The 21,725-nt window shown below is 40.8% G+C and overlaps 1 protein-coding gene across 1 annotated transcript in view; it reads left to right on the forward strand.

The window, feature by feature from the left end:
- SMAD1 (SMAD family member 1) overlaps positions 1–5,224 on the forward strand; it is a 71,837-nt gene extending 66,613 nt beyond the window's left edge. The window contains exons 6-7 of the mRNA XM_036423704.2: positions 209–465; positions 3,788–5,224. Coding sequence (XP_036279597.1) covers positions 209–465; positions 3,788–3,931 — 401 coding nt within the window. The 3' untranslated portion in view covers positions 3,932–5,224. The remainder of the gene's footprint in view (positions 1–208; positions 466–3,787) is intronic.
- The last annotated feature ends 16,501 nt before the right edge of the window (positions 5,225–21,725 follow it).

Below are 21,725 nucleotides of genomic sequence, written 5' to 3' on the forward strand. Positions count from 1 at the left end.
TATATTATTTCTTAGAAACCTAGACGTTTGGCATGTTGGGCACTATATTGACTAATATAATTAACTAAGATTCTATCAGTTGTGCAAGACTTGGAGAATATCTATTTATCTCATTAGCCAAAGTTCGCACCCACCTGTATTCATATGTTGCATAAATTCACATGCTTTTCACCTATAACAATGGCCTCCGTGCTTTGTCTCCCCACAGGAGTCCACCTTTACTACGTTGGAGGGGAGGTATACGCCGAATGCCTCAGCGACAGCAGCATCTTTGTGCAAAGCCGGAACTGCAACTACCATCACGGGTTCCATCCCACGACTGTGTGCAAGATCCCGAGTGGGTGCAGTTTGAAGATTTTCAATAACCAGGAATTCGCTCAGCTACTGGCACAGTCTGTGAACCATGGCTTCGAGACCGTCTATGAGCTCACAAAAATGTGTACTATACGCATGAGCTTTGTGAAGGTGAGAGCTCTGATTGCACCTGTGCTGTGCTCTCCCCCAGTGTATCAGTCTGTCTCTTCTCCACGCATGTCCAAAGAGCCCAACTTGTTATCTAGGCATTTTTAGACTTACACAAGGGTGTCAGTTATTAGGAGAGTACAGCAGGTCCTCGAATAATGTCGTTTCATTCAACGTAATTTTGTTATGGTATTGACAAGACACCATAGAAACTTAACTCTTATTTATATCAATTAACCCTATGAAAAATTGGTCATTTCACTTAAAGTCACAGAACATTAAGAGAGGACTGCCGGTATCATTGGATTATAGGAGTGTGTGTGTGTGTGTGTGTGTGTGTGTGTGTTATATGTCAATAGTAACAGGCTTTAACACCTTTTTCTTATTTGAATAACACTATTTTACCTGTGCTAATACTGTTAGTATGTTATGTATTATACTTAATGTACATAGTTTAAATGCTTGGTATTCTTATAAGATCAGTTCAATCAACACACCTCCTTCTTTTACTTTTCATTCTATGTTTTTTATGATGGTAACACCTCTTGCTTTTGTTTTAACAATAAGCAAGCAGTGTTTCTGTAAAAGTAAAAGTTCATCACACTGGGATTTATTTTCAGTTGGTCAGTTTTTTTTAGTGGTTCCAGTGAACCCTGTGCATTTTCTTTTAATTCAAAAGTTAATAAGGCCTGTGCCCAAAGATAAATAGATGCCTTGGCTTTAAGACTGTATTGTAAGGTAGGAGGAGGGAGAAGGTTAGGACATTGCTCACAATAATTGATCTCTTTCTTGCTTCCTCTTTACCTCCGAGAAATAAGAAAAAATTCAGATGCCATTGAAATGTAAAACATTTATGTATCTGATTCAATTTCATGTGTCAGTAACTTATTCTGGTGACTGACTGCCTTGTTGTTGAATTCTCAAAGATAAATTTTTATCCTCTGTTACCCTGAGAAACAAAATTAATTATATATTTGGGTGAGGCAACCACCTTTCATGTCCTCTCTTCAGAAGCTCATCTAACTTGTTGTTAAACCTGTTCTGTAATGTGTTTATTACAGAGGGCAATTTGGGAACCTGACTGTGGTAATCATCCTGTGGATCACAGATAGCCTTCCCCAAATATCTCTTTTCCTACTTCTTTGAGTTATATTCACAGACTTTCAGTGTGTTCTCTTGGTGTGTTTTTTTTCCCCCCGAAACAATTCCACAGCACTTAATTGCTGAGTCTGGTGCCTTTTTAGTGTTAAAAGAGGTTGTTTGTTTGTTTTTTACCTTTTTAAACACTAACTGGAATAAAATCACTGCACCCTGCTACTGAGTTTTAAGAGACTTTGTTATATTATTTCTTAGAAAATGAATTTTGAAATGAGGGCAGTGCTTTTCGCTTGATGTTTTTGTTGACATGGAGGAAAGAATCCCGCTCGAGAGGAGACGATCCGCATTCTAGCTCCGTCTGCCACTTTAACGACGTGGTTCAGGCACAGGGATTTTTTTTTCTTCTGATCTTCATGGTCCTCATCTTTAAAATGGGTGCATGGAGTCGGGCATTGTGGCAGTCATTGCTGAGGTCCCTGGATGAGTCTGTTATTACTGAAGGACCACTCTTCAAGAATTTATGACTCTCTTGTTCAATTGACTTTTCCCCAAAACTCATTTCATGTTGATTACCCAATCAATTTTAATTATTTTACTTTTACATGTTTTTAATTATTTTTTTTACACATGTCAAAACAACCTTCACACTAATAAAAAGTGTTATAACACAGGATATGCCTTAAAAATACATTAGAATTTATTTATCTAGCAAATACTCTGAACACTTAACCTAGAGAATTAACACAGAGATGGAAAAGTACCTAAAATCTCTAGCTTCCAGATGCTTATGGCCTGGTGTCTGTTTAATTATAATGTGGTAAGTGCTGGAATGGAGAGTTATACAAGTATAATGGACATAATTGGGAATCTGGATTTGGAGAGTTAAGGATAAATAAATCTTGTTTTAGAACTCCTGCTGACATGATAAAGGGCAGCTGCTTATATATGAGCAACAACAACAACAAAAATGTTCACTACCTTTTTCTTGAGTATCATAAGGACAGTGTACTTTGCCCTCTCACACTTAGCATCTTAGGGGAATGAAATAGGCCATTTTGCTAATATCAGTAGCCAGTCTTGTACTATTTCTAAGGTGACCAGTTTTGTCTTGACACAAAACATGTTTTGTTTTGTTTTTATAAATTGTTTGCATAGTAAACTCCCCATATCTAAAAAATCCAAGTTCGCTCAGGTGAACAGGTGTTTCTCTAGAGCTTTTGCTTTGTGCCAATCACATGTGTCAAACACAAGGCCCGCGGGCCAAATCCGTCCCGCCAGGCCTTGCAATGTGGCCCGCACCGCGCTGTCATCACTGCACTCCGCTGCGTTTCCATCACAATGACAGTTTATGACTGTTCAGTAAACCATTCGGCCCACGATTTAGGCTGGATTTTAGATTTTGGCCCCTTCTCTGATTGAGTTCGACACCCCTACTCTAGAGCTTTTGCTTTGTGCCAATCACTTGATGGGTGTTTGACACAGAAGATAAGTAAGATCTGATCCCACCTTCAAAGACAGAACCCAGGCTCTTCTGCTATTCCTCAGGAAACCAGGGTTTATCAAAATGTCATATTCCGTTGGCCACCACACCGGTGAGTTACTCACCTCTGCAATAGCAAAATACTTTTCCCTTCTGCATAGTGACTTTCTTCTTTGCAGCCTTAGTGTCCTCGTGCAGTAATCCTGAAGATATCTGGCAAGATCCCTTCCTGTCCAATTGAAAATGAAAATCCATACATCCAAGGCAATGATTAGGTTTCAATAATAGCTTTTGGATACTTACGTGCTCCTGCCAGCGCCCTGTGTCGCTAGGAGGACCTCCAGTGGTTGAATAAGAAGGAACAGAATGTCAATCTGTCACATACTACCTCTTTCCTTAATTATTATTTTTTGGAGGGGGGGGGTGGCAATAAAGTGAGAATTTAATATCTATTACAATACTATTAGTAACATAATGGGCAATGAAAATGAAAGTTAAAACTAACTTATTAAAACAGCCTTATAATGTATTCTAAAACTTTTATTCCCCAAGACCACGATTTATTAATCCAGAATCTATGGATGGGTTATGGGGAGCTGGGAACACACCCATTCCCTGACAGTGCCTGCTAAGTTGTGTGTGTGTTTGTGTGCCCAAGCATTTGTCCTGTGGAAAGCACCCGTATTTTTATGTCCATTTAACCACTGAGTTAAGCAAGTTAAATGACCTCCCACATGTTGTTTCTAGGGTTGGGGAGCAGAATACCACCGCCAAGACGTTACTAGCACCCCCTGCTGGATTGAGATCCACCTGCACGGCCCCCTCCAGTGGCTGGATAAAGTTCTCACCCAGATGGGTTCACCTCACAATCCTATTTCATCTGTGTCTTAAACGGCCTCAGGCTTCTGCCTCTTTGAAAACTGTTGAGCCTTGCATGTACTTGAAGGATGGGTGAGTCAGACACGATTGACAACTGACAAAGGAGCCTCGATAATACTTGACCTCTATGACCAACTGTTGGATTCAGAAATTAAAACAACAACAACAACGACGACAACAACAACACAAAAACACCTTGGTAACATACTGTTGATATCAAGAATCTGTTTAGTTTACATTGTAACATTCTGTTGTAAAAATCACCTAAAATGCATACTTTTAGCAGGACTTTGTGTATAGTTAAAGGAGAGATGGCCAAGCCCGGGACAAATCAATTGGAAAACTGGTCCTAAGAGATTCTTTTGTGTTTGGCACTTTAAGGTCATCGTTCGGCAGAAGATTAGCATTAATAGTCTTTCTGAAGTGTGTTTTTATCAGGTTTAGAGCCCATGTGGAGTCTTCTTTTCATGGGTTTTCATAATATTTTAAAAATACTTGTTTAGTAATTTTTTTTAAAGTAATGGTTAATCTTGATGATATACATAGTAATCTTTCTAAAATTGTATGCTGACCATACTGCTGTCAGAATAATGTTAGGCATATGCTCTTTGCTAAATATATATGTACAGAATATTTGGAAGCTAAGAATTGATTAGACTAGTGGCTTTAGGAGTATTGGAGGGGGTGGGGGCGAGGGAAATGACAACTACAGATGTAGAATATACTATAAAAATTCAGTTTGTTGCTTTATAGAAACAAACTGATATCTGAATTTTGCTGTGTTTCAATTTTTTAGAGATTTTTATCCTTCTTTCTCTCTCTCTCTCTCTCTCTCTCTCTCTCTCTCTCTCTCTCTTTTTTTTTTTTTTTTTCATCTTCTAGTTAATTTGCTCCAAAAAACAGTTATGCAGCTGGTTAATTCATATAATTGTGAGAGCAAATGAATAATTCCTGCTATTCTGAAATTGACTGCAAAAATGTTTCAATACCAATTGTATGGAATGCTTGAATTTAATAAACAGTTTTTATGGAGTTTACAGTTCAAAAATAGGCTTTAATTCTCAAGTGAATTATTTGCCAAACCTAGTAACTCTGTTAACTATTTAGAAAATTTAAAGAATATCCCTGCTTAAATCCATGTTAGACTTTTAAAACTTTTTTGTACTAAGTTTGGTTTTATTTCCTTCTGCTAATCTTTTATATTCACTATGCTCTCGTACATTGAGTACTTTTATTCCAAAACTAGTGGGTTTTCTCTACTGGAAATTTTAAATAAACCTGTCATTATTGCTTACTTTGATTAAACATTTGTTGTTTCCTTTTTTCACACACTAGATTTTATGATCCATAAGATTCACTACTCTTTGGAGGGATTTTTTTCAAAGATTCTTTGTCAAACATAACAAACTAAATCACTGCCATGGAGACAGGGATATTGAATCATGAAGAGAACAGAGTTACTTTAAATCAGAAAAGAGAGGACCTGTGGAACTTTAAAAATTAAGAAAGACAAATGAGCAAAACCTGGAATTCCTAATCTAAATGTATAAACTTTTTTAGTGAGGACTTATAGCAGCATCAATTATGGGTGGATGCCATTCAGTCAACCAATAGTATCCCCAATTTTTAAACTTCAGGTGAAATGCAAAGGTGGCTGTGAAAGGACATAACACTGGGGAGGAATGAGGGCCAACACGGCCACAAATCAAAATGATCACAGTGGGTCCTCAGCGTCATTTTGTTCATGTCACTTTGTTATAATGTTGATGCAATGCTATAGGAACCTAACTTTTGTTTATGTCAATTAATCTCTGGTAAAATTGTGTTCATCGTGTGCCACTTTGCTTGACATCACAGGACTTATTGACATTAAGTGAGGACTTGTACTTTTGCAATCTACTTGCCCTGGGATCCTCTCTCTCCCATCCTCCACCTCACCCCCCTAAACAGAGTTTGCCTACAAAGGTTACAGATGTGAAGACTTCAATTATTCTTTGGCCATATAGATGAAACTTGTCGTCCTTGGCATTTTTATGTCTCTTTCCCAGAATTATAACTAGCCCCCCCTCCCTTTATTCCCTAAACTGTGACTCGGTAGAAATGTTCACTGCATCTTACTGTCTACGAAAACATCATGGTGCAAATGGAGAAAAGCCTGAATAGAAGACCTACATTATAACACATGCGTGTCTCTGCTGGGTCACTCAGTGCCCGTAAACCTCCATTTTCCTCATTTGTAAAATGGAGATGATGCTGTGTTCTTACCACAAAGTTGAGGTGAGGATCTGCTGGAAGGAACATATGTGTGGAAATAACTTGGAAATACAGTTGCATGTAAGTATAAGGGTCACTGTTTTCTTGAATCCTTCCCTGTACTCTTCCCACTTACCTGCTACAGGGGATCTGGTTCGATGGTGGTGATTAGTGAGATATAATAAAAGAAGAATCTATAAAATTAAGACTATTGGAATTAAGTGTAACTGGAAATTGTCTAAAAATAAAGAGCTCAGGTCAGGATTTCTCACCCTTTCCCTAGTGAACAGCTATTTCACCGACCTTGATGGGATAGTGATGCCAGTTAATTGCATGTGGCAATGCTGGTAGCTTGTAGATCTACCAGATAAACTCCAAGATCTTCCAGTAGATTGAAACATAATAGATTGAACCTTAGGAGCTTACAGCATGGCACATAAATCAGCCCTTTATGCTCAAAGGCAATTATTTGTATATGTGGTAAGATCTTAGTGAAGACTTTTGTCATCAGCTATAGGAGGCCATTAAGTCTGGAAATTTTCAATAAAAGAAATGAAAAAGTCAGAGCAACTTTTTGAGCGGGGGGAAAAAAAAAAAAAAAAAAAAGCTAGCTCAAACAAAACCAAGCACTGTGAACTGTTTCATAGCAGACGTATTATCAGCCACTAATAAATGACAGGATGATAAGAAGTGGAGAGTTCTAGAGTCACCCTGGCCTCACTTTGTCAGCTAGTAGTAGTTGACCTCGAACAACTTTCCTGACTTTTCTGCACCTGTTTCCTCATCTGTGAAACTAGAGGCAATAAAGCCTATCTTATGACATAACTCCATATAGATAATGTCTACAGATAATTTTCTTCTAATCAGAACAATACTCGCTTACTAAAGATTTTTAAAGTCCAGGAAAAACCAAAAGAAGAAATTAAAAGCCACCTGTACTAATCTTCTACGATCAGTTTATCCTTGAACCAGGTGATTATGACAACTTAGTGTAGATATTTGGTGTGCTGTAGGAAATTCGGGTCCAAAGATCAGCCTTGGTAGCTCCGTTGGTTAAGCAGTTGTTGGCACCAGTCCCTTGCCAGCCACTATGCAAGGTGATAAAAGTGAGAACTCCTCAGACCCACCCTCAAGGAGCCTGCGCTCTAATGAGACTAGACAGTGACACGCTGCTGTTTGTCCGCAAGGGCCCAGAAGGGAACTTAAACCAGACCAGAAGAGGAAGGGAAGACTTCAGGGCTAAGTGTTAGTGTGCTAACTAGGAATCTTACAGGCAAGGGATGGGAGGGGGAAGATGTGTACCAGGCAGAATGTGAAAGGTGAAGAGCTTCCTTCTCCCAGCCTCTGCCAAGCCCTGGGAGCTGCGGCGGTGGGGCCTCCGGCAGACGGGAGGAGGGAAGTGGGGGGCGCAGCGGGAGGGGCCGTGTGGTTAATTGGTTTCTTTGCTACAAATACATTTCTTGTTTGGGGAGAATTGGGGATGGTACAAATTATAGGCTGTTTGCTGAAAAGTCCGTTTTTTATTGGGTCTGGTGACTGTGTAGCGGGGTCAGTTGTATAACTGTCACCTGGTTCTTAAGGCAGCTGTCCCTCGGAGGGTACTGCTGGGAGACCTCAGGCCGGGTCCAAGCCCTGGAACGGAGAACCTTGGATGGATCTGAAAGCTCAGTGCCCGCGCCTGGGAGGCCCCAATATATTTGGGTCTGAATGTAGGACGATAAGTAAAAGCCAGGGCCCTATTGTAGTCACAGGCTTGGGAGGGACTTCTCTAAGAAACCCTTTGTAAAGATCGGGCGATTTGCAAATTCCTCCCCTTGATCCAAAAAGAAATAGAGTAACACAGCTCCCATTATCCATAAAGTTAGAGTAAGTTTTAAAAGGGAAAAATAGGAAAGGAAAAAATTGAGCCACTGTGACCCTTTATGTCTAGACACCAACCGTGGGAGCATGAGAGGAATGTTTCTTCTTTCCTTTGGCTGTGGGTCAGGTGGAGACTAGAATAGAGTCGTCTCCACTGCATTTTCATGCCGTGCTGGTGTGATAGTTAAAAGAGTCTGGGTACATGTCATCCAGACTTGTTTTTCACGCGGGCTCATCACTTTTTAGATGTGTCATCTGAGGCAAGTGAATTAATGTGTGAGCTTTAGTCTCATTACTTGCAAAGTGAGAAAATACAATCATGCTCTCCTAGGTGTGTGATGGTGTGCTGCGTTCGAAATCCTTGCCACAGAGCCAAGCACTTAATAGTGGCTTGGTTGCAATGATGATTACTAAGAGGGCTTAAGAAATACAGGTCTAGTGACCTTCCAATGAATGGAGGTGGAAGGATCCTCAGTAACGTTGGGTAGATATGGTAGATGATTCAAAACCCAGTAAGAATGTTTTAAACCCCTACAGCAATGATAGTCAATTCAGTAAAGAAAAATGTAGTGAGTTGGGCAAAAACAAATAAACAAATACACACACAAACAAGCAAAAAACAAACGAGCAGTGCTCAGAGTGCAGCCTAGCAAATGGTAATAAAACATAAGCCTTGTCCATTTCCTCAGATGCTTCCAACAAGAGTCCCCTCTGCAGCTCCTTGATGAAGAATCTTGGTTGGATTGTATTACAAGTTTTATCCTATTTATTAAGTACTTATGCTTTTAGGGGGGCTTATAAATATAGAGGTGGTTTTTTGTTTGTTTGTTTGTTTGTGGTTTGTTTGTTTTTCATTTACTCCCTAAGCCACCTCTAATTTATAGACTAGCTGCTCTTACCCTTGTGATTTCTGGTATTAAAATAATTCATTTATTCCTGTTTCCATCATGGGTTACTCTACCTTGGATGTTTGCCACACTTGATCCCAGACCCGGACCAGCTCCCAACACCAGTCTTAGAGTGTTATTAACCCCAAAGGATCCCAGCTATTTTTCAGTTCTTCCTTTCACACACATTTGACTTCATCTGGGGAAAGGACACCCCACTGGAAATTCTCACCCAGGGTATGCCTTCGCCACAACGTTAGCTGTTGTCTTTTTGTGTAAATCCACATTCCAAATTCTTGTTTATCTCTTTGTAGGCGAGGATTCACTGGGCAGCGTAGTTTTCTCTCCTCTGGTCAGGACTTGGACATACTAGTATATGATGTCTAACTAGGTGACCTGGCAGCCATTCTGCCCTGGGCGTCTGCCTAAAACACAGCAGAATCTACTATTACACAATCATGACATATTAATCACTCATTTGTATCTAGTAAAAGCCATTAATTCACATCCCTACCAATTTTCCTACTCCACCCCTGCATTTGCCTAAATATACTTAGGAACTTTAATTAGCATAGGTACTTTTGAGAGGAAGGAGACAAGAAAAGCCCACTTAATCTTTATAGGATATATAATTCTGCTTAAACATAAGGCATTAAATGTAACACCACTAAGAACTATTTCTGAGCTAATCCTCATAGGACAGTAAAATGCCTTAAAATTTGAACCATAGGGATTCCAATCCCTACTCGGCCATAAAAAAAAAAAAGGTGGACCTAGAGGGTATTATAGTAAGTGGGGCGGGGTGGGGGGGGGGGAGGGGAACCAGTCAGAGCAAAACAAATACCGCATGATTTCACTTATAGGAGGAATGTAAAGAACAATTTAAGTGGACAAACAGAAACATACTGATAGATACAGAGAACAGACTGATGGTTGCCAGATGGGATGTTGGGTTGGGGTGCTGGGTGAGAAAGGTTAAGGGATTGAGAAGTACAAATTGATAGTTACACAATAGTCACCGGGATGTAAAGTACAGCATAGGGAATATAGTCAATAATGCTGTAATAACTCTGCATGTTGCCAGGTGAGTACTGGAAACATCAGGGGGGTCACTTTGTAAAGTACCGTATTTTCCGGCGTATAAGACGACCTTTGAAACAAAAAAAAGTCAACCGAAAATTGGGGGCAAAAGACCAAAATTGCACAAAAATTACCTGCAGATCTTGACGGCAAAGTAAGTCTTTTCTTTGAAGTGGGGGGTAGTCTTATACAGCGAATTTAGGCCTAAACCTATGTTTTAACTGTAAAATTGGGGGGTCATCTTATATGCTGGAAAATATGGTATATGACTGTCTAACAAGTAAGCCTGACACCTGAAACTAATACAAAATAATATTGAATGTCAACTGTAATTGAAAAATAAAATAAAACTAAAAAACCCCAATCCCAGTGGGTTGTGACATTGCTCTACCTTTAAAATGGGGGGTGGGGGGGGGCGGGGAGGGGGGAGTGTTTATATACATTCCAGACCCTAGCTTCTGCCTTTCCGGAGACTGGGAGCGAGATGAAAGAAGGAAGACAGGAAGGCTCGGAGTCAGAGACCTGCGTCCATATTCCAGGCCCTGAACTCCCACCCACATGATCTCTGTGACTCCAGATCCCGCGAGACCAGATTTTCTCATGGTAGAATGGGAGACACGGTCTTCAGGCAGGATGTGAAGATGAGGAACCATTACATAAAGTGCCAGCTGTCACCTGAGTTGATGCCCAATACATAGTAGTTGCCATTATTATGTTTGGTCAAGCTGGCACGGTGATTTATTTTTTAATTAACACATGTCTATTTGAGAAGTCATCACAACTGCCTTCAAATTCAAAGACATTAAAGGTGCATGGTGTGAAAGTTATATCTCAATAAAACTAAATTTTATTTTTAATTTAGAAAAATGGAATCTATCGAATTCCCTTAGGAAAATATAAAAGTGGCTTTTTAAAACTGAAAAGCCTCAGTGCGTATTCTGAAGGTGACCGATAAATACTGATTAATGGACTTCGTCTGTGTTTTTTTTTTTGTTTTTTTTTTATGAGAACACTATGTGGCCTGTCCTTAATCCAAACATTAATTACTACTTTTATATCATTGTTATGATCATCATACACCCTGGGAAATAGTTTGAAATTCATGAAGTACATCCTCCTGCTTTAACAAATGAGTACAATTTGTTCCAAAAATTGGGTCCATAAGCCAAAACCAATGTCATCATCCATCATTAAGGAGCCCCATTCAAATGAATGTGAGACGTCAGTGTTCCTCTTGCTGGATAAGTACTAGCGCGCCTCGGCTACGGGTGTGGGAAGCCCCGGCTCCCTCCTGCTGCCCTCTCTCTTTCCAGGCTCCTACCCCCCAAGGCTCCCGCCTCCATTCTCCAATCCATGGGAAGAAAGAATGGATATGGTGAGGCCAGATAAAGCGTCTTGGTGCTAATATGTAAGTAACATTCCTAATGCGAGAGCATGTAAAACTGGCAATAGTTGCATTATGAAATCAAATATTTAGATATTTGAACCAATATGGGTGGCACCCATACTCACCATTTCAGAGACTGCAGATTAGTGCTGACCAAAAGTAACATTGACAATATTTGACAAGCTCTTCTTTTCCAATTAGGTGTGGTATTTTTAGTTAGAGTCTAAGGTTGGCATTTGGGGTGGCGGTTAACAGCTCAAATTGGGGCTAAAAAGAAACATCATAATAAAATATCAGATGACTCCCAGCAAACGTTGGTTACTAAAAAACAAATTATCAGCATCAAAAATTGGCATATAAACCCAGCCAGTGTGGCTCCGTGGTTGAGCATTGACCCATGAACCAGGAGGTCAGAGTTCAATTCCCAGTCAGGGCACATGCCCAGGTTGCAGGCTTGATCCCCAGTAGGAGGCAGCCAATCAATGGTTTTCTCTTATCATTGACTAGAGGCTCAGTGCACAAAATTCATGCATGGGTAGGGTCCCTAGGCCTGGCAGGCAATCAGGGCCCATCAGGTTCCCCTCAACCCCCCACCCCCTGCCTCCTCGCCCCCTCCTTCCCTAGCTCCCTCAGCACCCCACCACCACCACCACCACCACCTTTGGTCATCCACCATGTTCTGTGCTGCCCCCGGTGGCCAACAAAGATCATAGTGAGTGATCAAACTCCAGGTCTCCTGGTCGAACTCCTGAGGGGGCAGTTTGCACATTAGCCTTTTATATATATAGATGTTTCTGTCTCTCTCTCCCTCTCCCTCTCTCTGAAGTCAATTAAAAAAAAAAAACTTCAAAAAAAATGGCATAAAGCATAGAGCTTAGTAAACTTTTATCTAGAGAGTATATACTATATACTATGCTAGAATATATATCTATATACATATACATACACATATATATGTGTATTAGTATAGATAGGTTATATATACTAGTATGTACTAGATAAACTTTTATCTAGAGAGTATATACTAGTATATCATACAAAGAGAGATGTGTAAGGAGTGTTAATTAACCTGCCTCCCCCCTCTGTTCCCTCTAATGCACCCTACACCCTCTTTCTAAAATACCATCCTATTCCTCAACCCTGATGAAAACCCCTCAGTAAGTCCTTACCAGCATATGTGACATGGCTGCCTGTCTCCTAGTGTGTCCCTGCACAGGCCCCAACCTCCAGTCACACTGGAAAACCTGTCGTCCTTACCCAGCAACCACTGGGCCTCACACAGCCTTCTTCTGTGAGGCCCTTTTGCTGCGGCCTAGTAAATTCTAGCTTCATGAAATGTGTTTGCGGCATCACCTGTTCTGGGTAGCCTCCCGATGTCTGTCTCAGGCGGCTCGGGGTGTCCCCTTCATCATGCTTCCACAACACCCTCCACATACCCCCATGGTAAAGCCATAATCATTTCTAGTCTAGTTTTTCCCGTTCTTTGCCTCCATTCAAGCAGCAGCTGTTTGTTACAGGACTGAAACTCATTTATCTTAGGATCTGCTGTATCCCCGTGGGCTTGCAATGGAATAGGCACCCGGTAAAACGCTGGTCTGAGTGAACGAAGGAATGACTCTAAAGCTTCATAACTCTTCTTGCTGGGGTAAACTGATATCCCAGAAACTGCAATTTTAAGTATCACTTTTATCGTTTTAGAGCTGGACACGACTCACTTTTTCCACAGAGGAGGCTCACTCTGAGACCTGGACTTTCTTTCCTCGGATTCGTAGGTTCCACTTCTTCACGATATTGCTCAGTAAAAACACAGGTGATGCGTGATGGCAGGTGGATATTTACGTACGTTAAATTCAATGAGGTTTATGCAGGCTATGTGGGACATAAGGCTGCAATGGGGCTTCCGAGAGGGGAGGATGTGGCGGAGCAGACAGCTGTGGAGGAGAGAGCTGGAGGGACCAGCGGGAGCACGCAGCCCACAGGTCCTCGATGGTCTGTGCATGGGCTTTAGGGGCGGGGGGCTGAGCCCCTGTAATGGCACGGAACATGCTTTATCTATTGAGGTGTGTTTTCCCTGGAGGTGGATGGGCCCATAGCTTTCATTAAAGCCTGAAAACCACCTGAGAACAATAAAAGGTTAAGATGTAGCCCAGGATCAACCCTTGCTTTTACGAAGAACACTGAGGCCTGGGCGGTTGGGTGGCCTGTGTCTAGCACCCAGTTCCCAGGGATCTTTCCCCGGCATGGTCCAGTTGCCACCCATCAGAGAAGTCTGATGCTTCTGGCAGTTTCCTCAGAAAGGCTTCTTAAACTGATGGCAGCGTCCCATATGTCCTAAATTAAACAGCATATCAAAGGGTACCCTTTCAGAACCGGGGTGAGTAATATGCGTATTGCATTTGATCTCCGTTTTACACCAGATTACGTAACTGCTACAATGAAATGCTGTTTGATACTTTTCATTTTTTGCTTCACACACACTCCAAAACACCTTTGAATTTAGTTTAAATTTGTACTGCAGGTCAGAATGCACATTTTATAATAAAATTACTGAGCTGTGCTGGAGCTTTTAAAATTGCAGTTTTATAGGTTCTTCATTTCTAAAATGGTCATGACTTGCTTTATTTATACATTAGGGTCCCAGTGCACAAAATTCATGCTCAGGGGTGGGGGTTGGGGGAAGAGGTGTCCCTCTGTGCGGCCTGCACCCTCTCGCAATCCAGGACCTTTGGTTCCTAACTATTCATCTGCCTGTCTGCCTGATCAATTGCCCCTAACCACTCTGTCTGCCTGCCTGCCTGATGCCCCTAACTGCTTGCATGCTTGTCTGATTGCCTCTCCTCTGCCTGCTTACCCTCTGCCTGCCTGCCTGATCATCCCTAACCATCTCTGCCTCGGCCCCCTGCTGCTGCAGCTTTGTCCGGAAGGACATCTGGAATGACATCCAGAAGCCTATTTGGCTGTCTAGTCTAATTAGCATATTACACTTTTATTATTATGGATCAGCCAAGTTATTGAACTCCTTTAAAGGGACTATGTAATTTGTAACTTTGTTTTTTCTATTGGAAATGACTGAGTTCCTTGGAAAAATTCTTATTTTGACTCCATTTTTATGCTTCTCAGGCCCTTTGGTTGGAAGAGTGAGAAAGAGGGGCTGTTTCTGTTTCTGTTTCTTGTGGAACTCATTCCTCTTCAGTTCATGCCTTCATGCAATTGCTGACAAACGTGACAGGAACAGTCTCTCATCCAGGATTGTTTTCTTGGCTCTTAAAAAATACTGAAGGGGAGCAGGAGGTTTCCCAGGCCGCACAGCTGCCTAGGATGGTGGTGATTCTACGTAAAGCTTGGGGTTGTTGCTGAAAAAGCCTCATCTGGAGTGTTCAATGGCGGGGATGAGGGGAGGAAGCTCCCAGTTGCAGAAGAGCTCAGTGACATGTATCACTATCATTATGAGACTGCTGAGTTGGAGGTGGGGGGTAGGAAGTAGTGGATGGAGAGTTGAGACCTGTCCCTCTCTAGGATTTCCTAAAAAAGACTGGCTCATACAGAGGAAGAAAGGCCAGAAGGAAAATGCTAGGCACATGATATAAATACGGAGAACTAAAGCACTGGCATTGTGTACACAGTAGGGACAAATGCATGCACACGGTCAATGCAGAATAGAACCTAGGGAAGCAGGAGCGGGCTTGGAGGAGGCATGAAAGCCCAGACCAAGGGCAAAGCAACACAGGGCAGAGGAGGAGCAGGAGGGTTCAGAGCTGATGGCGAAAGAGGACCAGGAAGAATGGGAGGAGCAGCCAGCTTTCTGCTGTCTGCCCTCCGCTCCCCACTCTCCCACTGGACACTCCTCAGCTCATCCTGCACCTGCAAAGATAACCAAGGTACCCATTTGCTGCCCTGCGCCTCCAAGTTCCCCCTGGAAACGTATTCCTCTAGCTTCCAATCATTCATTCATGTATGACAGCATTTGTTCAGCTAACGTTCATTGAGAATGGCTTCTGGCAAGAGTCATGACTTCATCTATCTAGCCTTGGAGCAGGGCTGCCAGGAAATGGCGACGAGAAAGTGAAACCTGGGACCGTTCCAAGAGCCTTAATCACCTGCAGTGTGCAGTTCCATCCTAATAGAATTGGGGTCACTGGCCCCGTGGCCCCCTTTCCCCAGGCTCCTTCCCATGGTTGTCAAGCCGGCTATTTCATCTGAACAGACTAGACTGTATGTATGAGTGGACAATTGGATGCCAGGCAATTGGAGAAATGCCCTGTGATATTGATCAGGAGTTGGTCGTTACGTTAGTACATTATTCTTGACCCATTTTCCACCGTTCTTCCCCAGTCTCCAAGCCAGCTGTGTGTGCTACCTTGGGGCCTTCATTGAGAACACAGGCAGAAGTCTGGGTGGTAATCCTGCATTCTCATTGGAAACAACATGATTCCTACAGTGCTCTCTTTTGTCTGACTTTCATTTTTTACATATCTCCCAGGGTTCTTTGTTTTTATGATTTTTGCTTACAAATACAATTGTTTAACTTTTTTTTTTTTTTTTTACAAAGGCAACATGCACATGATTAATTAACAGTTAAAGAAAAGAGAAAATCATAAAATTACAAAGCAAAAATCCTGGACTCTATTAATTTTGCTGCCCTGAGGCAGCTATTGTTCCATCTGCTGTTATTGGGTTTGCTTTGGTGGCCACCTCCACAGCTCTAAATAACAAGCTTCTCCTTCTGTTTCTTGACTTGTCTATGTTAGGCCTCATATTGTTGATTCCCTCTTCTGACATCCCCTTCACGCCTCTACACAGGGATTCCTTCTTCCATCAGTTTGCCCTCAACTTCTCCCAACCTTGTGGCCTGAACCTCTGTTTGTATAATATTGAAGTTCCTGGCATTTACACTGTATTTCATAGAGACAAGTCTCCTGTGATGGGCCCACAGGTTGATTCTAAGTAGTCCACGTCAATATACTCCATTTATATGATCATAAATATGCATTTACAATGATGTCTGTCTAGAGCCAGGTGGTGAGCTCGGGTCACCCAGCCTCCTCTGTGGTGCACAATCACAGCTGTGTCCTTCAATGGAAGATGATTTGAGAGTAAAGTTTAAGTGGATTCTCCTGTTGTGGGTTCTACCATGTCATCAAAATTACATTTAACTTTAGTTTCCTTTCCAACTTCCTGACAATGGGATTTTTTTGTTTTTTCTTGTAGTTTCTGATTCCTCTTCTTTTGTCTGCATGCAGTGAGTTTTTGATATGTCAACTTGCTAGGGAGAGACCTGTTCCTAAACTCTAGTGTTGCTGTAAGAGGATTTTGAAGAGTTAAAGTTCCTAATCAGCTGATTCTAAATAAGGCTAATTAACTGGGTGGGCTGAAGTGTTCCTCAAAGAAAAAGGAAAAATTTGTCTTGTATATTACAGCTTGAGCCTGTGCCTGGGGGGTCTAGCGTGCCAACCTCTGATAACCTCGCCTATTGATCTTAGACTTGCAAGAGTCAGCCCCCATAGTCATGTGAACCAATTCCTTGTAACAAAGCAATCATCCTAGCTATTACCTATCTATCTATCTATCTATCTACTTATCTATCTTCTATCATCTCTAACTGGTTCTGATTTTCTCCTTCAACCCTTCTGTCCCTTTATTACATTTTCAACTTTTACCAATGTCTTCATCATACATTTTTTTTTTCTGGAGCCCCTCCCTCATGGAGCTGTTCCTCTTCCCTCCAATATACAGAAGTCACTCTCCAGGCCTGAACAGGCACTCTCCCAAGACTTTACCTTCTCTGCTCTCATAGAGCGAACTTATTCCTGGATTCTATATCATCCTCTTTGTTGGTTTAGGTCCTCATTTTGTCAGAGTGCAGCTAAAAGTTACTTCCTTTTAGAAGAAAAGAAGGTTAGTCCTAGCTGGTTTGGCTCAGTAGATGCAGCGTCGGCCCTCGGACTAAAGGCTCCCAGGTTTGATTCTGGGTTTAATTCTGGTCAAGGGAGTGTACCCTGGTTGCAGGCTTGATGCCCAGGCCTGGTTGGAGCACATATGGGAGGCAACTAATTGATGTGTCTCTCTCACATTAATGTTTCTCTCTCTCTGCTTCTCCCCCTCCCTTCCACTCTCTCTGAAAAAAAAATCAATGGAAAAATATCCTCAAAATAATTAATTAGTTAAAAAATGAAAGTTATCGTGGCTGGTGTGTCTCAGTGGTTGAACATCAACCTATGAACCAGGAAGTTGTGGTTTGTTTCTGGTCAGGGCACATGCTGGGGCTGTGGGATCCCCAATAGGGGTTGTGAGGAGGCAACCAATCAATGATTTTCTCTCATCATTGATGTTTCTATCTCTCCCTCTCCCTTCCTCTCTGAAATCAATAAAAAATATATTATTTAAAAAATGAAGGTTAACTTTGAAAAAATGCTTTACATTTTGCTGTCCCCCTTGAGGAATAGTTTGGGTACAGAATTCCAGGTTGAATATAATTTGTGCCAAAAACTTTGAAGGTACTGATAGTTATTTTTTTTGCTATGTAGGATTGCTGGTGAAAAACTGATGCCAACCTATAAGTTTTTTATGACCTGTTGTTGTTTTTTCCACTGAAAGCTTTTGGGATCTTTTATCAGGAAGACCCATTTTGGATTCCTGATTTCCAGAACTGTTAAGACAATCAATTTGTGTTGCTTTAAGACACTAAATTTGTGATAACTTGTTACAGTGGCAATAGGAAACCAATACAGATTATTTTTTTGTGTGAGATGTATTCATATTTATCATCCATTCCTTTAGTTGAACGCTTTATTTCAGATAGCATGCTTCAATTTCCAAGAACTATTGTTTCTTGAATGTATATCTTTTTATAGGATTCTATTCTTATTTTATGGTTATACTATCTTCTTTTAGCTAATATATCTCAGAGTGTATAGTTCATTTATTTTTAACAAAGCCCTCTTTTGGAAAAAACAGAAGGTCTGTTTTCTAAATCCATATAAATATCCTTAGAAATGGCCTGAGTGATTTGACAAATTGAAAGGGGAACCGTATATGTGATCACTAAACCAACATCAGTGTAAGAATTTTACCAGCTCTTTTTCTCAAAGTGTATCATCTTCAGTCCTTTGTTTTCCAGCTTGTGATGATTCTTGTACTTGATTAGAAATGGGTTTGGTTTGGCAACTGTCATACCTCTAAGTGAATCAATTGCCTATATATTTAAAAAATAAAAATATGGACTTACATCTCTTATTTTAGTTTATTTTCATAAGTATCCTTGATTATATTCATACTTTAAATTCCTCCTTTGTGAAATCAACTCTCCAGCCTTCAGGAGCTTTGCACCAGTGACCCACTGGGTCTTCAAATTTAAGGGAGTTTGTTATTTCACTAGAGGAGCAGTCCCTCTCATCATGGATAGGGTAAGAAATTAGGTGTTTAGCTAAACTCACAGGAAATGCTGCTCTACTTTGGATCATACCGAGGCAGTAAGGAGACATGACCAACAGGCTGGTGGGAGCCTCATTGGGGTCGGGGAGAAAGGCTTGAGGAGAAATGTCTCCATTTCACCAACACGTTCTTTCCTCCCGGAGGAACAGTGGTTCTGCCAGCAGGATGCAGCCCTCAATCCCTTTTGATCTCCAAGGGCCTTTGATATAGGAACCTCATTACAAATCAGGTTGTGGGAGGCACATGGAAATAATTAGGTCGCATCATCTGAGGAAAAGAGTGGTGTTCTCTACAGATTTCAATTAAAAGCCAAATTCCTTCCTTGGAAGAAGTTTTGTGCCTTCCCCATTTTCTATATTAAACTTTGCATTTCAGTTGGTAACCACCATTTATAGTCCAGAGCACACAATGAGATGATAGTCAATGAGTAAATAAGCCCAAGTGAGTGGCTAACAGCTGTCTAGAAATTATAGCAGTTTTTCGAGATTCGACTAGGAACTATATGTATTACAGGCAAACATGTGAACAACTCACATAGCCTTGGTCAGCTATGGCTACATCTAAAGACTCAAAATGCAGCTGTGGAGGGATTAGGAAAGGCTGACCAAATCCTTTTTGAAAAATTACATTAAAGTGCGACTCAGAAGAGATAAAATGAAGACATCGATGTATTTCCTGAACCTGCAGAGTCTATGCCAATAATTCAGGACTGCGTTTTAACATTATACATGCATATCTACAAATAAGGAATTTTTAGCTATTAAAAATTACACTATGAATGAATACTTATTTGGCATGAGAAGAAGATGGTGGTAGACAACTTAAAATTAGATTAAAAAAACAATGTGTGCTGAATGGTCTTTTTGTAGTGTATAATTTATAATAAGAAAAGAGCAGCCCAGCCGGCATGGCTCAGTGGTTGAGCGTTGATCTATGAACCTGGAGGTCATGGCTTGATTCCTGATCAGGGCACATGCCCGGGTTGTGGGTTCGATCCTCAGTGTGGGGCGTGCAGGAGGCAGCTGATCAATAATTCTCTCTCATCAATGATGTTTTTTTTCCCTCTCCCTTCCTGTCTGAAATCAATAAAAATATATTTTTTAAAATGAAAATAGGGAGCTAAATTGATATCTAGAAGTTATTAACAGTGATTATCCTAGACAGTAGGATGATCATGGGTGTTTTGTTTTACTCCTTTAGCTGACTGTATTTTCTAATAAGAAAAATAATAAATGTTACTTTAATATAACAAAAAGTGTTAAGGTCACTTGGCAGCAACTGAGCCACCACTAACCTTCACTGATCACATAAAACATGAGTAAGGAGAAAAAAAATAATAATATAAAGGGTTCCTTTCATTCTGATACCAGGTCCAATGTGTAGGGTTTCCCCCACCACTGAGCACTTCTCGGATACCAGCTGGCTGTCCTATAATTTAATTGCATTCTGATACTACCTGAGAAGGAGTCAGATCCCACAGGTTAAGAGCTCAGTCCTTCAAGAATGAACCCTGCCCTAACCTCTGTGGTAAATTCTATTTTACTCTCTGTCTCTATGAAGTTGAATATTCTAGGTAATTCATATAAGTGGAATCATACAATATTTGTCCTTTTGTGTCAGGCTTATTTCAGCTAGCATAATGCTTTCCAGGTTCATCCAAAATAGTTTTTCAATTAATAATAATTATTAATATGTCATATCTGTGAAAGAGATGATGCTGTTTGTAATCTTTCACCAAGGTTTCTGTAATTCCACGGGACAGACAGCTTGAGTTTCTTCTCTTGATTTCTGCTGAAACAGAAAGTCCTAATCATGATCATTGGTCAACAGGATTGGGAAAGTTGTTTAGGACTATGTCTAATAATTCTAAATATATGGCTCAAACATGTACCCAGTTCTCTCTCCACATTAAGTCAGGCACTAGGGTTAAAAAATAGGTACATATCACAATACGTGGAATGTTTCAATCTCAGAGATTATGTAAATGGGGTCCTACTCCATTTTTATTTAATTGGCTTTGGAAAGTGCTTCTCCAGTTTTGGGGACAGCATTTGCATTCATTTCTCTTATCTTTTGAGGCGGGGGGGGGGGGGGGGCGGGAGGGAGGAGGGAAACATGACATAGAAATATGTTCCATAATGTCTTGGGTTCCTACAATGAAGGAAAAAAAATCAAGTGTTAAAATCAACTTTGTTGATTCATATATTTAAACCATAGTTTGGTCTTAAGAAATTCTAATAGCCACAATATTTAAAATAACAAAATTTATACTTTGACATGATAGACAGAGGATACCAAAATACCGAATATATAATTGAAATATGCTATTTGAAAAAAACAACTTTTTTACAAATTTGGCTTTGCTAGTGTCATGAAGAAATGCTTTTATCTCATTCCCTAATTTTAAAAACTTGTTAACCACTTTCACCTCGATAAACAGTTTACTTCTGTGTGGACTAGAAGGCTTGTTTTTACTGCCAGTTTCTTCACAAAGCATGCTTCAAAGATAAACACTCGATTGTTGACCACAGTTTGAACTTATAAACTACTTTCACCAACAATGTTCTGGGGATGATGAGACCATGGGAGAAGGGACAGGATTTTTTTTCCAAATAAGTAAATACTCCTTCACTGCATGCATTACTGCTGCTGTCCGTCTTTGCAGCCTACCTCATGGCTCAGAAAATAATTGCTAACCACGGGGGAAATCTCCTTTAGAGTGGGGGTGGAGCTACACACTGACCAATAAGTCACTGAGCATTTCCTTATTGTCTATTCCTACACATGTCTGCCAAGTGTGGACTGATACTGTACACATCTGTGATTCTTTCCACATGTAAGCCAAATATCTGCTAGCATGCACTCATGATAGACATTGCCCTTCTGTGCTGTGTGCCATTAATATTAT

The sequence above is a fragment of the Pipistrellus kuhlii genome, unplaced genomic scaffold, assembly GCF_014108245.1.
Source record: "Pipistrellus kuhlii isolate mPipKuh1 unplaced genomic scaffold, mPipKuh1.p scaffold_m20_p_8, whole genome shotgun sequence".
NCBI classification, from domain to species: domain Eukaryota; kingdom Metazoa; phylum Chordata; class Mammalia; order Chiroptera; family Vespertilionidae; genus Pipistrellus; species Pipistrellus kuhlii.